Below are 17,037 nucleotides of genomic sequence, written 5' to 3'. Positions count from 1 at the left end.
TCTTGCAATGAAGCTTTCTATGTTAAAACTGTTTTTGCATACAAAATAAATATGGTTTGATAATTTCTAATTGATATAATTTATTGTGGGATAAGCTAGAAATTACTTTGAAGGTGTTGGGAAGGAAAGGAGGTTATTGAGCAATTGAAGAGTTGATAGTGCTAGCCTTTTTTTTGCTATTAATCATTGTGTTGAACTTGTTAAAATTGATTTGAAAACTCTGTTAATTTATCTTGTTAAAATTATGTTTGAAAATTTTGTTAATCTTAATTAAATATAATTTATTTTTGTTAATCTTGGTATGTTTATTTATATTTTATTTATTATTTTATTATAAAACGATTATTTCTGTTGAACCACGTTTGAATCGATTAGACCAATAAACTAATGAATCAATCACTAAAACGGTTCGATGACCAATTCTGTTTTCAGAACCTTGATAATAACTTTTAAATAAGTTATTTTGTGTTTGAAAAATTATTATAGAAGTCATTATTCTAAAGTTGTGCATTAAATAGAAATGATAAAATAGCTTTTGAAAATAAGAAAAGTCACATTTTTTAACTTCTTCAAAAGCTCTTAAATAACTTTTTAAAAAGTTAAAAAGTTTATCTAAAAAGTTATACAAAACACTATTAATATAACTTTTTATAAGTCAAAAGTAAAAAAAAAAAATAATTTTTTGGTATTCCCAAACGGACCCTAAGTTCAACTCTGCTAATCTAATAGTTTGACATAAAAAAAATAATTGAAGAGAAGCTATACATAAGAAGAAAAAAAATTACTTAAACTTGATTACAAAAATAATTTATTCACCTAACATTTCGATCAAACGAGGACAAGAAGAAAGTATTTTTAAGGTAAATACAATTGATAAAATATTTGACGAGAGAGTATAACATAATTAAGGTGTTAAATTCAATGCCAAAACAAACTTAAATATTTAGCAGCTGGAAAATATATATTTCACTAAGTTGAGACTGATTTGGTATCAACTCATTATTATTCAGTTAGCAAAATACAATAATAACAAAACTATACAAAGCTAATATGCAACAATATAGTAATAATAACAAGAAGTCCAATATGTAGGAGGGATGGTTACATACTCCTCCAGGGGTTGTGTCCCCATAACCTTGCTCTCACTAATTGTCACAGTTCATAGCACTTAGCAAATATGATACAACAGATGAAGACGAAGCAGCAGCTCATTTACATCACAGAATTTTCAATGAACAAATAATAATGAGATTTAACCTTTGGCAGAATATCATTTCGGCATATTTTTGCGCTTGCCGAGCCTTGGAATGCCACAAAACCTTATTGAACACAAGGAGGGTTAGATCAGAGAAGAAGATATCCAATTCAAAATGCAGTGTTCTCCTCAGCATAAAGAAAGAATGGAGTTTCAATCATCAATGTATGACTTTATAACTCCCTTGGATGTTAATGTACCTCACTATAAAGATAAATCATAACTTATCTCTCTGCTTTCATGCAACTCCTCTTTTTCCATTTTGTTCTTGACTGTAAAGAGCATTTAACTGTTGTTGCAACTGTCCAAAGCAACAAACAAATCCTTTATTAATTTTACTGAAACCTTTAAAACATCAAGTTCGACCGTTTCAGCTGAAAATATATGCTAGGCATATGCAACGTAGGCAGGAACCAAATATGTGTAAAGAAAAACCATGCAGGCATAAGGAATAACCTACCTGCTGGTATTTTAACCTTTCAGAATTCAATTCGTCGGTCAAATTCATCATCCTGTTATACAAGGAGGAGGAATGGGAAGGAGGGAGATACTTAAGCTTCTTGTTTTCAACAAACGAGTGCTCAGAAAGTATTCGCAAACTGGTTTAACTTACCGTGCTTGAAGTTCCGAAACTTTTAGCAGTAGCAGTTGCTCCCTCTCCGAGGCTGTTGTTTCGATCTATAACCGACTCAAATTTTAGCTCAGAAGGAAAAAAAAAAGCTCATGAAAATAAAAATCATTGGATATCTTATTGCAGAATTATTCCACCAAAAATTAGTACGCTAGAGATGAAAGCTATGAAGCATGGATACTTTGCTTAGTTGTAATGTCAATGTATCGGACCTATTTCGGACACGACACTCACCCGACACTCGTTCGGCACACGTGTCTTCTGTGTCCAATCCTGCCTTAATAAAAAAATAAAAATTGCTTTTCTGGACACGCTTAGACACACTTAAATACTACCATGTGTCAACGTATCCAAATCTTATTCTTAACTTGTACTCTTGAAATGAATTTAGAAATAGTATATACTATTATTTATTAAAACAAAATTATTCTAAATACTTTATAGAATTAAAAAAGACATTAAAATGGTTAAAATATTAATTTATATTTTAATATCAATTTAAAATATTAAAATGTTCTTACAAATTACCTAAAAATACTTTATATTTTATATATATGTCGTGTTCCAGTGTCTTATAAAAATTTAAAATTCATGTGCTCACGTGTCCCATGTGAGTGTCAATGTCCGTGCTTCATATGATGAAAGGTTTAGGTTATTTGCATGAGATAATAAGTTATAGACAACAACAACAATAGTAAGAGATGATGGGTCATTAATATAAGGTGGAAACTCAGGTACAGTCATTTCACATGAAATTGACTGCACCTAAGTTTTCACCTTAATATAAAAATGTCATATGCTGATAGGTAGGAATGATTAAGCATGCAGGATCAAGATTCTCTAAAGTGAAAAAATTAGTAAAGTAGTAAAGTGAGAAACTAATCACTCTTAACAACAACAACAACAACAACAACAACAACAACAACAACAATGGTAGTAAGAGATGACTGGTCATTAATATAAAAATGTCATATGCTGATAGGTAGAAATGATTAAGCATGCAGGATCAAGATTCTCTAAAGTGAGAAATTAATCACTCTTAAATTATGATAATGAGACACAGATTTAATGGAAGTTATAAAATTAATGATGATTAACCCTTTACCACTTTACCAACTTCTTCACTTTAGATTATCCAAATTCAAGCATGCAAGTGACAGTAAATTCAAGGAAAAGTACTCACATTCCCATTGTTCTCTGGAGTGCGAGGTAATGGTGGCAACTTTCCATTCTGAGAAGCTGAAAATTTTAACTGTATTCATTACACGCCATTCAACATCATAGATAACAAAGAATATTTGTCAAACATAATCCATGAAACCCACCATCAACTGCCTCAGCAGGTTGCAAGCTATTCAAAAGATTCATTATGAGATCCTGAAATTAAACAGCTTCCAATAAGATTATAAATTGAATTGCATTTGAGATGAATCAGTTGCTCAACAGACAAATACAATCACATTATAAACCATTTCTTCAAACCTCAGTTTACCTCACCTGTTGAATAGATGTCTGATGAAAAAGGTTTTGAAGGTGAGGTATAAGAGGTGAGGCAGAAACATTGATATTCGCAGAATCTTTTGATGACTGACCAACTGGCTGAAGAGAAAAAAAAAATACATTTAGTTAAAGACAGAAAAGCATGATATACCAAATACAAATACAATTTTTTTTTTCTTTTTTTACTTGAGTAACCAAATAGAGGGAAAATATGCACAAAATGGAAAATCAACAAACCATTTGTTTGGCATCCGACATCCAATCACCAACACTGGCAGATTTCCTCAGCGGTGATCCCTACGTGTAATGTAACAGAATATCAGCTCGGGAATAATTAAAAAGATAAATTCGAGCAACTGCATAAACAGATATCTGTCATAATCAAAAGGTTATCCACCAACCTGTGAAGATCTGCGTGAAACTGAACTTACGGGGATATCCTGTTCAACATCATGAAGTCAGTTAAAGTTATAGATAGGGACAACTTAATTTACAAGAAAATAGCATACCTTCACCAGATCTAAATTCTCTCTAGTCACTGAGAATCGTCCTTTGATTTGCACTAGATTAGTCTTAGATTTATCATCCAAAGAATCTCTGTATCCTATCAGCATAATGTTAACAAAGTTAATCCCATGTTTAAAATAAAAAAAAATGCCTGAGTTCCCAAAATACCATAACTCCCACCAAACACCCTTGTGGTACACACAATAGTCCAAATACCTCCAGAAGATTTTATTGGAGCTGATAAACTATTTGCTGAAGCTCTGTTTGGAAGCATCAATGGACCACTAAAGTTGGGAGCTCGTCGGGAATCACGACTATTTTTGTCACCTGATGACTGATTTTCACTCTCTAACCTAAAATGTAAGAAAGTATCGAGAATTTTTACGAGAAAACGGTCATGCCCATAATAACAAGAAAATCTCCATCACCAAGAAGCATAAGAAATTGGAAGATGCACACAACATTGGCTTTTCCATTCATTTAAACTTCAAATTACACTTAATACAATGTTATATCTAGACATAGAATCAATGATAAAAGTAAAAGTAGGATTCTCCTCCAAACATGTCCTCTGCCTATAGTTTACCTAACAGTATTTTTCAGACTAAAAAGCCACAAACTTTTTTACTTTTTGCAGCCTCATTCATTAATAACATTTCATTCGTTAGACATGATGGTGAATCACCAGATTCTTTACTAAATCACATAGAGCTAGAAGGAATACTACATTCTACAGGCTGTGTAACATAGGCAATAAATGAAAGAAAAAGCAAGATTGAAAAGTTTGTTTCCATCAACAAGTGTTAAATGCAATGGAAAGTAATGATCCTCTCAACAGATAAAAATAGAGCCTAGAGTTAGCTGTTATTACCTCCAATCAGCAAAAACGAAGAATTAAAGGCAAGTATAACTATGAGAAACCTAACCTCAACTTTTATATTATGCCATCATGCTAGTTATTTCAAAATGCTGATAAGGATTATACTGAAATTGTTCAATAATAACCAACACTTTATCACTTTATCAGCTGCTGTGTTCCCTCATTAACCATCCAAACATGGAAAAGTTTATCAATCCATCCCTTCCCTTTCCATTTTATCCCATTATTTTCCCTCCATTTCATTCCCTCTAAGACTTCTACTATAGCCTAATATAAGGGAAAGGTAAGATCTAATATAAAAATACTATGGGGAAGAAACAAATATATAATATAATATATACTATGAAAATGCATTGTACCTTTCAAATGTAGACCCTCTATCAGGTAAAGAATGACCAAGAACTGTGCCTGGCACCAGTGGCCCACTCTGGGTTTTACGAATCCTCGTTGATTGAGTTTTGGTCTTGCTCAATCCTGTATCCTTATCTAGGGTAGAAGGTGATGCCTCGGCAACCAATCCATTTCTCTTCTCACTTTGTGGTGTGGGATGATAAACACCTACTTCTAGTCCAAACTCATCTTCTTGTGAGTTTTCTGAATTCTTGTCCACATTAAGCTGAAAATCAGTTGTATCCTGCGATGGCAAATAAAATATCAAAGAATTATTTTTATGGATAATTTAAAATAGTTGAACCAACCTTGTACTCGCTAACACTTTTGGGTTCATCTTCTTCCCTCATCTCGGCAAAACCATCATTGTTCTCTACCTAGTAAAATGTGAAGCCAGCACTTCAAAGTCAAATCAAACAAAGGGAAAGAAAAAAAATAGTCAAGCAAATTAACATCTGAAACATGGTAATACCAATGAAGCCTGAGCTTTCAAATCATCAAGATCAAAGTTCCATGCACTAACTCCTCGCTTATATTCACTCTGCAAAATAAGATTGAACGATTATATTTTAGCAGTAATAGAAGCAATAATATATTTTACAATGTTAACTTAAGCTTTTAAATGTTAAAATCAAAACAGAGAAGTGATTCTCATTTCTACTTTTGTCACTTCAAAACCCCCCTTTCGGGATCAAAAGACCGATTGCATAAATCATCTCCAAGGAAACAGAAGAAGGAAAAAAGATAATTGAATAACGGGGAATGAGAGGAGATGCAGAAAAGTTCCTGCCAAAGAGTAACAGTCTAGAAAGCATAACCATGCTACCATAGTGTCATATCCACATTCCATACTATTGTACCAAAATTTGCATGTGACAACTTAATTACATATTTACATATTTTGAAAATCAGATTTACCTGAGATATTGCTTCTTGCTCTGCAGAAGGCATTCTCTTTAGTGCTAGTTGAGCAGCATCTTTAAGCTGTAAGGGTTTTGCAAAATCAAGCAAAAGCAGAAAGACAAGAAAAAAACGAGCTGGCAGCAAAGCACATGTGAAATCAAACCTGCAGAGCTTTTACGCGATTCCAAAGTGGAGGTAAGTCGGCAAACAATTTCTTTACAGAAAGCTCAGGAGGCTTGGCTTGCTTGAAGAAAGAATGTTTCAGTAACTTCTCCACCGTCGGTCTCTTTGTCGGATCTTTTACCAAGCACATAGCAACCATTTCCTTAAAAGACTGATCACGACTGGAAATTCTTAATTAGACTACTGCTATTACTATCAATAGCATTTCGATAATAAGAAATAAAAATATCATAACAGGCTATAGCCTTGATACGTGAAACGAATAAAACCAGGCAGAAAGAACACGAATACCTTAGAGAACTTCCTATCCCGATCATAATCAAGGCCCGGAGGGGCATTCTGTATGGTCATTAGAAGCACCTGTTTGCAAAACAAACGCCAAGTCATTCTCTGATTCCTATGTTACAAATTACACAATGCAAGATCTTGAAATAGGTCCATTTTTAATACATTTCCAGGCGTCTCAAGTCTCAACTCAGACAAATAACAAATACCTTCATGGGAGGATATTTCGAGAAAGGTGCATGACCATGAGCCAGCTCAAGAGCCGTAATCCCAAAAGACCATATATCAGCCCTGTCAAACATTCCATTCACACGTTTTAAAAGGGGAAAAAATCTTGTAAAGCTCGAAGGCATGTAAGGATAGGTTTAGTAGTGCTCTAACTTATGAAAGAATGAACAAATCTTTTCTATTCGGTAAATAAAAAATTGTGCGTTTTCGCTTCTGGCTTTTAGATGCCAAAGTATGCTCATCATGAACAGCCGCAACAATGCCATGCCAAGCCAAGCCAAAGCCAAATTCTTGGCAGTTCAACCACCTTTTCCCACAATTATCCACAAACACAGCACACCAAGAATCAAAAGGAGGGGAAGGGGGGGGGGGGGGAGATAAAAATTGTACGATGATCAATGATTAATCATTAAAGATACTCACTTGAAATTATAACCAGTTCCAGGCTGCAGCACCTCCGGTGCCATCCTACAAAGATAAACACATACCTATCAATCACATATCTATATACTCTGAGTAATAATATAGCACCCTAAACACCATCCTAATAACCAGTTGAAATCTTGAAAAGCAATCAATTCTTCCCTGGCTTAAATAAATGAAACAATTACAAACAGAAAATAGAATTGAGAAATCAAACCAGCAAGGAGTTCCAACAAAAGTGTTCCTGGAACGCTGCCTATCGCCGGCATCAAACATGCAAGCAGAAACACCGAAATCAGCAAGTTTGATATCGCCATTGGAATCCAAAAGTATGTTCCCAGCCTTAACATCGCGGTGGATGTGGCCATGGCGGTGGAGGTAGTCAAGAGCCTTGAGTGTCTCCTTGAGTACGGATCCAATGGCATCTTCTTCGAAGCCGTCGGGGTATGCGACCTTCATGAGGTGGAGGCAGGAGCCTTGGTCCATAAACGGCATAACCACCCAGAGACTACGGTCGACGACGAAGGAGCAGAAGGCGCGGACGACGTTGGGGTGATCGATGAGGCTCATGGTCTGAGCCTCTCGCCGTATGTCGTCGAAGTTGCTGTTGCATCGGTCCAGATCCAGGACCTTCACGGCGACTTGCTCGTTCGAGGGGATGTGAACGGCGTGGTAGACGGTTGCGCTGGCGCCGAATCCGACTTCTTCTAGAAGCTTGTAGTCCCGCGGGTTCGCCGAGAAGCTTCTAGAATAATAGGAAGAAGAAGAGGTCATGTTTGTTTTGTTATTGTTGGTGATGGATGGATGAATGAAATTAGAGAGGAAGAGAGGGGATCTGCTTAGGTTGGTCAGACTGTGGGTTGAGCAGTGTTGACCCGCATCTCGATGAAGATTATTGGAACTCGAAAGAAAGAGAATTGACTTTTGTGGTGTGTTTGGGAGTTTGAAATGATTCTTTGTTGCAAGAATAGGTTGGTGCTTGTTCCTGCGATTTAGGGAGCTGTGTGGGAGAGAGAGGGAGAGGAGAGAGGGTGTGTCTGGTGGTGTGCCGGCCTAGGAGAGGGAGAAGGGAGAGAGGAAGTACAACACACGCTCTCATACTATCGACTGGTCTTCTCTAGCTGCTGACGTGTCCCATGTTCCTGCTTTGGGCTTCATCTTGTCCCTCCATGTACTTGTACTGTTCGTTTCACAGTTTCACTTCGCACCGGTTCGCTTTCCCTGCCCTCTTCCCTTTTCAGTTCTCACTCCTCTCCTTTCCTCTCCGGATTTTTTTTAAATAAATAAAAAAATATTATATTTACTCTTTTAAATTTTATAAGCGTGGAATCAAATAAGGAAATAATAACTCTTGCTATCATGAGTGAAGGTGTGACGGGGAGCGAGGGTTCGAGGGTGAAACACAAAAGCATAGATGGTATTGCGGGAGGAAGTGATAAAGGAAAGAGTGAGGTTAGGTTTGTATTAGGAGATTTGGAAAAATTCTTTCATGAAAAAAGTTTGAAGCCGATTAAGGTCTTTTTTAGAGATAAAATTATGGATACAAAGACGACTAAGACTTTGAAATTGAGAGGAAGGTTTGGTAGACATGACGAAAAAATAAGGCAACTTTGTGCTATATTTATTGTTACCTTTTTTAAGAAAGTGAAGAGTTGTCTGGCAGAACTCTATAGAAAGATTATAGTGATCAAAGTTTTGAATAAACGCTATAGTTATATTAAGGGTGGTTTTGAATTATTAGAAATGAGGTCGGATATTTTTTGGACAAAGTCATGCTAGAGTCCTTGGTTGATCGAAGGACATTATGTGGCGGTAAAATTATGGGATGAAGAATCTTGTTTTTGTGAACAATCTTTTGATTCAACTTTAGTATGGATTAGAGTTTCAGGTCTTTCGATTTAGTGTTACTAGAAACAAGCAATGCTTCGTATCGTGGTTGCAATAGGAAATCTGATTAAAGTTGATTTGGCTACCAAAATGACAGAAAGAGGAAGATATGTCTGTATTTGTGTCCAGATTAATTTGGACTTACAAGTGGTTAAGAAGATCATTGTGAAGTACGAGAGTCTAAATTTAATATGTGAGTCATGTGCAAAGTTTGGCCATGATATGATGTCGTGCAAGGCAAAGAGTGGAACGGTGACGGAGGTTGGTGTGACTAATGTCGAGACGGAGTAAACTGTTCCACAGCAGCCGACAAGTTCAAATTCAAAAAAATCAAGGCATGTTGAAAAATAAAATTTTTAATTTGGCAAAAATCTTGGAAGAGAACACATAACTAAAGCTACCCTGATAGTTGAGACAAATGTTATGCATGATAATAATGTGAAAACTTCACAAGCAGAAAAGATGGATGGTTTGACACAAATACTACGTAAAGGTAAATTTTATGTGGGTCTAAAGCCCAAAAAACAAGCCCAATCTAAAAGACCCTTCTTTCCATCATCATGATTTCATTTCAAGCCCAAATCCCAAACTCTCGTGTGGATGTGTCCAAGAGCAAGGGAACTTGGAGTTTTCATAAAAGGAAATAAGAGAATATGATCCAAGGCCAAGTGAGCAATCAGAAACAAGGAAAGGTTGCAAACCATTCCTATCGCGAGCGACAAATACCACTTTCCTTACAAAATTCACCAGTAGAAAAATATGGCAGAGAAACGGTGGCTACGACGTCAGAGGCCAGAAAGCAATGGTTGTGGGTGGCCAACAGAAGGAAACTTTACACGAAAAGTCCAAATCATCAACTTATCGGCCGTTTTAGAAACCCTATTTAGTTCTTCTTTCTTTTGGGGTTGTTTTTTTATGGATAGTCTTAATATCATTATTTGGAACATTATGGGTGCATTTAATCAAATGGCTCGGGTGCATTGTAGAGAATTAGTAAGAAAATTTTCTCATACTTTTTTTATTATCGGTAAAATTCATTCTTATTTTCATAATCTGAAGTTCTTTTGGGAGTATCTTAGATATTCTCCAGTTGGTATAGTGGAAGCTGTAGGTCACAAGGGAGAGATTTGGTTTCTTTCTTTCTTGTCGGGAATTCGCTGCACCGTAATTGATGTCTTTAATCAGTGTTTAAGTTCAGTTGAAAAATTTGTCTTGGCGGTGTAGTGAAATTTATGGAAGCCCTCAATTTCAAAATAGATTTCTTCTTTAGGATCACTTTATCATCCAGTCTTTAGCATATCAAGGGCCCTGGCTTTGGCTTGGAGATTTTAACGAAATTCTTTTTTCCCATGAGATTAAAAGGGGCCAATTCTCTAGCCAAAGAAGCTAATAGATTTGTAACCATGCTGGGTGATTACGATTTATTTGATCTTAAGATGATTAGGAGGAGATTTTCATGGTATCGTCGAATTCAGAATTATATAGAAGTAGCGAAGAAGCTGGACAGAGTTGTCACAAATCGTGATTGACTATCGTTGTTCCCGGAGGCTTACTATGTGATACATGCTCGGAAGGACAACAGGGGCATTTTAAGACAAAATGGTAGAATGGGAATTTCACACTTTCAGAGGGTCCTATCACTAGAGCACGTGCAAAGAAGCTCAAGGAGAGCTTTGGGAACCTGGCAGTGCTTATGCATATGGAGTTACATCAAGTTCTAACCAAGGAAGAATGGGCAAGGCCCATTGGGCTAAGTCAGGACATCAAGAAGCCCAATAATGCTTTCCGAATTCAGTGGGAGGCATAATTTATCTTTAAATTTCGAAAATTCTAGACTTTTGTTTTAGTTTGTTATGTGGTCAAAAGTTTGTTAGAAGGCTTGTTTTAAATCTGCTATGCTTAGTAGTATTTTTAGGGATTTTAAATTTAAATCAAATCTGATCTAATCTAATAAGATCAAATCTGATTTAAATTAGTTATCATATCTTTAGGATTTTAAAAATTTAAATTAAATCTGATCTAATCCAATAAGATCAAATCTGATTTAAATTAGTTATCTTATCTTTAGGAGATTTAAAATTAAGTTATCTTATCTCATCCTTTAGTTAGTTGTTAGGTGCCTATTTAAACATTTTTGGTGAGACAATTTACACAACTTTTGATGAATAAATTTCAGTTGCTTTTAAGCATGTTTTATTGTGTGAGAAGTGAGGTGAGTAATTTGCTTCACTTGTTGCATGAGGAAGATTGGAGGATCCAATACTAAGGTGATCTTCGTGGTGGTTTCTTTCAATTTTCGTCCCTCTGATCTAGGTTGTCAAGGACAAGTTCTTTGAAGGTCTAGTAGGGAATCCTTTTCGGTGACCTAGGTTGCTAAGAACAGGTATCTTAGAGGTCTAGTAGGAAAACTGATGAGCGGATAATTTGTATACTTTTTGGCATTGTTTTTAGTATGTTTTTGATATCTTTTAGTTAGATTTTAGTATATTTTTATTAGTTTTTATTTAAAATTTACTTTTCTGGACTTTACTATGAGTTTGTGTGTTTTTCTGTGATTTCAGGTATTTTCTGGCTGAAATTGAGGGACTTGAGCAAAAATCTGATTCAGAGACCAAAAAGGACTGCAGATGCTGTTGGATTCTGACCTCCCTGCACTCGAAGTGGATTTTCTGGAGCTACAGAAGCCCAATTGGCGCGCTCTCAACGGCGTTGGAAAGTAGACATCCAGGGCTTTCCAGCAATATATAATAGTCCATACTTTATCCAAGATTTGATGGCCCAAACCCGCGAAGCAATCCGGCCTCAGAAATTCCAGCGTTAAACGCCGGAACAGGATTAAAAGTTGGAGTTAAACGCCCAAACTGGCATGGGAGCTGGCGTTTAACTCCAGAAAACGTCTCTACACGAATTTCCTTGATTGCTCAGCCCAAGCACACACCAAGTGGGCCCGGAAGTGGATTTTTATGTCATTTACTCATCTATGTAATAGTTTTCTATAAGTAGGACCTTTTACTATTGAGTCTCAGAGTCGAGAGACGACATCTGAGTAGCTATCTTTGTTTTATGCTATCTTAGACCCTTGGGAGGCTGGCCATTCGGCCATGCCTAACCTTTGTTCTTATGTATTTTCAACGGTGGAGTTTCTACACACCATAGATTAAGGGTGTGGAGCTCTGCTGTACCTCGAGTATTAATGCAATTACTATTGTTCTTCCATTCAACTCCGCTTGTTCTTTATCTAAGATATCACTTGTTCTTCAACCTATGAACAAGATGACTGACAACCATTCTTGTTCTACAAGCATTCAAGGCTTTAGTGAATATCTCTTGGATTTCTGATTGCATGATGCATGGTTGATCGCCTGACAACCGAGTGCTCGTCTGACAAACGAGCCAGCCATTCCATGAGATCAGAGTCTTCGTGGTATAGGCAAGAACTGATGGCGGCATTCAAGAGAATCCGGAAGGTCTAACCTTGTCTGTGGTGTTCTGAGTAGGATTCAATGACTGAATGACTGTGACGTGCTTCAAACCTGTAACCTACTGGGCGTTAGTGACAGACGCAAAAGAGTGATTCTATTCCGGTAGGGGAGGGAACCAAACCGGTGATTGGCGGCACTGTGACAGAGTGCTCTGCATTAGCTTTCACTGCGCGGATGGGAGGTAGCTGCTGACAACAGTGAGACCCTACACAAGTTTGCCATGGAAAGGAGTAAGAAGGATTGGATGAAGACTGTAGGAAAGCAGAGAGACGGAAGGGAAGGCATCTTCATACACTTGTCTGAAGCTCATACACCAATGATATACATAAGTATCACTATCTTTACTTCTATGTTATTTTCGTTCATCATCATCATACATATCTGAGTTTGCCTGACTAAGATTTACAAGATGACCATAGCTTGCTTCAATACTAACAATCTCCGTGGGATCGACCCTTACTCACGTAAGGTTTTATTACTTGGACGACCCAGTACACTTGCTGGTTAGTTGTGCGAAGTTGTGTAATGCCATGGTATTAGGCGCACCAAGTTCTTGGAGCCATTACCGGGGATTATTTGAGTTGTGAAAAAGTAGTGATCACAATTTATTGCCCGGGATTGTTTAGGCTGGACAACTGACGGTTCATCTTGTTGCTTAGATTAGGTATTTTTTTCGAAATTCTTGAAGGTGAATTCTAGAGTTTCATGATGATTTGTTGAAATCTGGCTGGCTGAGAAGCCATGTCTAATCTGATTGGACCGAGGTTTCAACTTATCACCACAAGAGCTTGTTGATTTCGTATCAATCTTGCTCTTGGAGCAGTGATTTGCTAAGATTTGGCTGACCTTTGGTCATGTCTAGTGTTTTGGACCGAAGCTTTCCTTGGAAGCTTGGCTGGCTGTGAAGCCATGTCTAATTCCTGGACCGGAGTCTTAGACTAGCATTGCACTGATTCCTGGAATTCTCATTAAGAATTTTGATGCCTTTTTCCACTTAATTTTCGAAAAACACAACACAAAAAAAAAAAAAAAATTTATAAAACCATAAAAAGACCAAAAAGATTTTATGTTTCTTGTTTGAGTCTAGAGTCTCATCTTAAGTTTAGTGTCAAATGCATGTTTTTGTTATAATTTTCGAATTCATGCATATATTTCTTGTTTTGATCTTTGAATTCTATTGACTTGAAGTATTTTGTGTGTCTCATATGCATTCTCATATTGTTAGTGTCAGTAGTGCACAAACTGCTAAGTTTGGTGTCTTGCATGCATTGTTATTTGATTCTTGTTGCATTTTGATTAATAGAAAAAATCCAAAAAATATTTTTAATTTGAGTCTTTTCAAGTCAATGATACAAGGAATTGAAGATTCAGAACCAACTGCAGAGGAATTATACAGAAAAAGCTGAGCATTCAAAAATGCCCAGTGAAGAAGGCAGACTGGCGTTTAAACGCCAGCCAGGGCACCTGGTTGGGCGTTTAACGCCCAAAAGGGGTGCATTTTGGGCGTTAAACGCCAGAATGTATACCATTCTGGGCGTTTAACGCCAGGATGGTGCCAGGGGGAAGATTTTGTTTTCAAAATCAATTTTTCTTAGTTTTTCAAATCAAATCTTTTTCAAATCAAATCTTTTCAATCAAATGTTTTCAATTCAATTTCTTTCCTTTTAAAAAGATACTTACCAACAATTAATGATTTGATTGAACATCACAAGATTGTTGCCTTTTCTGTTGAGAGAGGTTTAAATGTTTCAATCATATCTTTTCTTGTTAGGCAAGTCATCAATTTTCAAAATCATATCTTTTCAAATTGTTTTCAAATCATATCTTTTAAAAATGTTTTCAAATCATATCTTCTCAATCACATCTTTTTAAACCCATAACTTTTAATTAAATCTTTTTAACCACATCTTTTTCAAAATAGTTCTCAATCAAATCTTTTTAATTTCTAATTTCAAAATCTTTTTCAAAAATCACTTTATCTCTTTTCCACTTTGATTTTCGAAAATCAATTAACATTTTTCAAAATGTTTTCAAATTTTTTTAATTGAATTTTCGAAAATTCTCTTCCCTCCTTCCCACATCCTTCTATTTATGGAGTACTACTCCTTCTAAATGCACAATTCGAATTTTATCTATTAAAATTCGAATTCTCCTTCTCCTTCTTCTTACTATTTCTCCTTTCCTCTGACATTTCAAGGAATCTCTATACTGTGACATAGAGGATTCCACATTCTCTTCTTCTTTTTCTATTTCTTATGAGCAGAAGCAGAGACAAAGGCATTCTTGTTGAAGCTGACCCTGAACCTGAGAGAACCTTGAAGCGAAAGCTGAGAGAAGCCAAAGCACAACTCTCTTTAGAGGGCTTGACCGAATTCTTCAAGGGAGAAGACATGGCAGCCGAAAACAACAACAATGCCAACAATGCAAGGAAGGTGCTTGGTGACTTTACTGCACCTCCTCCTGATTTCTATGGGAGAAGCATCTCAATCCCTGCCATTGGAGCAAACAACTTTGAGCTTAAGCCTCAATTAGTTTCTCTAATGCAACAGAATTGCAAGTTCCATGGACTTCCAATGGAAGATCCTCATCAGTTTTTAGCTGAGTTCTTGCAAATCTGTGACACAGTCAAGACTAATGGGGTTAACCCTGAGGTCTATAGGCTGATGCTATTCCCTTTTGCTGTAAGAGACAGGGCTAGAATATGGTTGGATTCTCAACCTAAAGAAAGCCTGGACTCTTGGGAAAAGCTAGTCAATGCCTTCTTGGCAAAATTCTTTCCACCACAAAGATGGAGTAAGCTTAGAGTGGAAGTCCAAACCTTTAGACAAAAGGATGGAGAATCCCTCTATGAAGCTTGGGAAAGATACAAACAATTAATCAGGAGATGTCCTTCAGACATGCTTTCTGAATGGAGCATCATAGGAATTTTCTATGATGGTCTCTCTGAACTATCCAAGATGTCTTTGGATAGCTCTGCAGGAGGATCTCTTCATTTGAAGAAGACGCCTGCAGAAGCTCAAGAACTGATTGAAATGGTTGCAAATAACCAATTCATGTACACTTCTGAGAGGAATCCTGTGAACAATGGGACTGGTCAGAAGAAAGGAGTTCTTGAGATTGATGCTCTGAATGCCATATTGGCTCAGAACAAAATATTGACTCAACAAGTCAATTTGATTTCTCAAAGTCTGTCTGGAATGCAAAATGCACCAAACAGTACTAAGGATGCTTCATCTGAGGAAGAAGCCTATGATCCTGAGAACCCTTCCATGGAAGAGGTAAATTACCTAGGAGAACCCTATGGTAACACTTATATTCTTCATGGAGAAATCACCCAAATCTCTCATGGAAGAATCAGAGAGACCTCAACAAGGTTTCAATAATAATGGTGGAAGAAACAGGCTTAGCAATAGCAAGCCTTTTCCATCATCTTCTCAGCAACAGACAGAGAGTTCTAAGCAGAATAATTCTGACTTAGCAACCATGGTCTCTGATCTAATAAAGACCACTCAAAGTTTCATGAATGAAACAAAATCCTCCATTAGAAACTTGGAAGGACAAGTGGGTCAGCTGAGCAAGAAAATTACTGAACTTCCTCCAAGCACTCTCCCAAGTAACACTGAAGAAAATCCAAAAGGAGAGTGCAAAGCCATCAATATGGCCGAATTCTGGGAGGAAGAAGAGGCAGTGAACGCCACTAAGGAAGACCTCAATGGGCGTGCACTGGCCTCCAGTGAGTTCCCCAATGAGGAACCTTGGGAATCTGAGGCTCAAACTGAGACCATAGAGATTCCCTTGGACTTACTACTGCCTTTCATGAGCTCTGATGAGTATTCTTCCTCTGAAGAGGATGAGTATGTCACTGAAGAGCAAGTTGCTAAATACCTTGGAGCAATCATGGAGCTAAATGACAAGTTATTTGGAAATGAGACTTGGGAAGATGAACCTCCCTTGCTCACCAAAGAACTGGATAACTTGTCTAGGCAGAAACTGCCTCAAAAGAGGCAGGATCCTGGGAAGTTTTCTATACCTTGTACCATAGGCACCATGACCTTCAAGAAGGCCTTGTGTGACTTAGGGTCAAGTGTGAACCTCATGCCCCTCTCTGTAATGGAGAAATTAGGGATCTTTGAGGTGCAAGCTGCAAAAATCTCACTAGAGATGGCAGACAACTCAAGAAAACAAGCTCATGGACTTGTAGAGAATGTTTTGGTAAAGATTGAAGACCATTACATCCCTACTGATTTCATAATCCTAGAGACTGGGAAGTGCATGGATGAATCCATCATCCTTGGCAGACCATTCCTAGCCACAGCAAAGGCTGTGATTGATGTTGATGGAGGAGAGTTGATCATTCAAGTGAATGAAGAATCCATGGTGTTTAAGGCCCAAGGATATCCCTCTATCATCATGGAGAAGAAGCATGAAGAGCTTCTCTCAAAACAGAGCCAAACAGAGCCCCCACAGTCAAACTCTAAGTTTG

General features: G+C 37.0%; 1 protein-coding gene and 1 non-coding gene across 2 annotated transcripts; both read right to left on the bottom strand.

The window, feature by feature from the left end:
- Positions 1–942: 942 nt before the first annotated feature.
- Positions 943–8,467, bottom strand: LOC130948053 (serine/threonine-protein kinase BLUS1-like). The gene is made up of 20 exons (XM_057876760.1): positions 7,403–8,467; positions 7,186–7,230; positions 6,744–6,825; positions 6,541–6,609; positions 6,230–6,400; positions 6,082–6,147; positions 5,636–5,704; positions 5,472–5,540; positions 5,133–5,407; positions 4,110–4,246; positions 3,896–3,990; positions 3,788–3,826; positions 3,624–3,683; positions 3,384–3,485; positions 3,212–3,263; positions 3,070–3,125; positions 1,869–1,933; positions 1,716–1,767; positions 1,456–1,556; positions 943–1,319 (listed from the first exon to the last, which is right to left on the bottom strand). The coding sequence occupies exons 1-19, from the start codon at positions 7,957–7,959 to the stop codon at positions 1,494–1,496; spliced, it is 2,124 nt and encodes a 707-aa protein (XP_057732743.1). The 5' UTR covers positions 7,960–8,467; the 3' UTR covers positions 943–1,319; positions 1,456–1,493.
- A 6,882-nt stretch (positions 8,468–15,349) lies between these two features.
- On the bottom strand, positions 15,350–15,457 carry LOC130953553 (small nucleolar RNA R71). Its single transcript, XR_009075722.1, has one exon. It is a non-coding gene; the product is annotated as a small nucleolar RNA R71 (small nucleolar RNA).
- Between the last annotated feature and the right edge of the window lie 1,580 nt (positions 15,458–17,037).

This window comes from Arachis stenosperma, chromosome 9 (assembly GCF_014773155.1).
Source record: "Arachis stenosperma cultivar V10309 chromosome 9, arast.V10309.gnm1.PFL2, whole genome shotgun sequence".
Lineage (NCBI taxonomy): Eukaryota > Viridiplantae > Streptophyta > Magnoliopsida > Fabales > Fabaceae > Arachis > Arachis stenosperma.
Note: the sequence above shows the minus strand (reverse complement) of the source record. Positions and strands in the feature narration are given on the sequence as shown.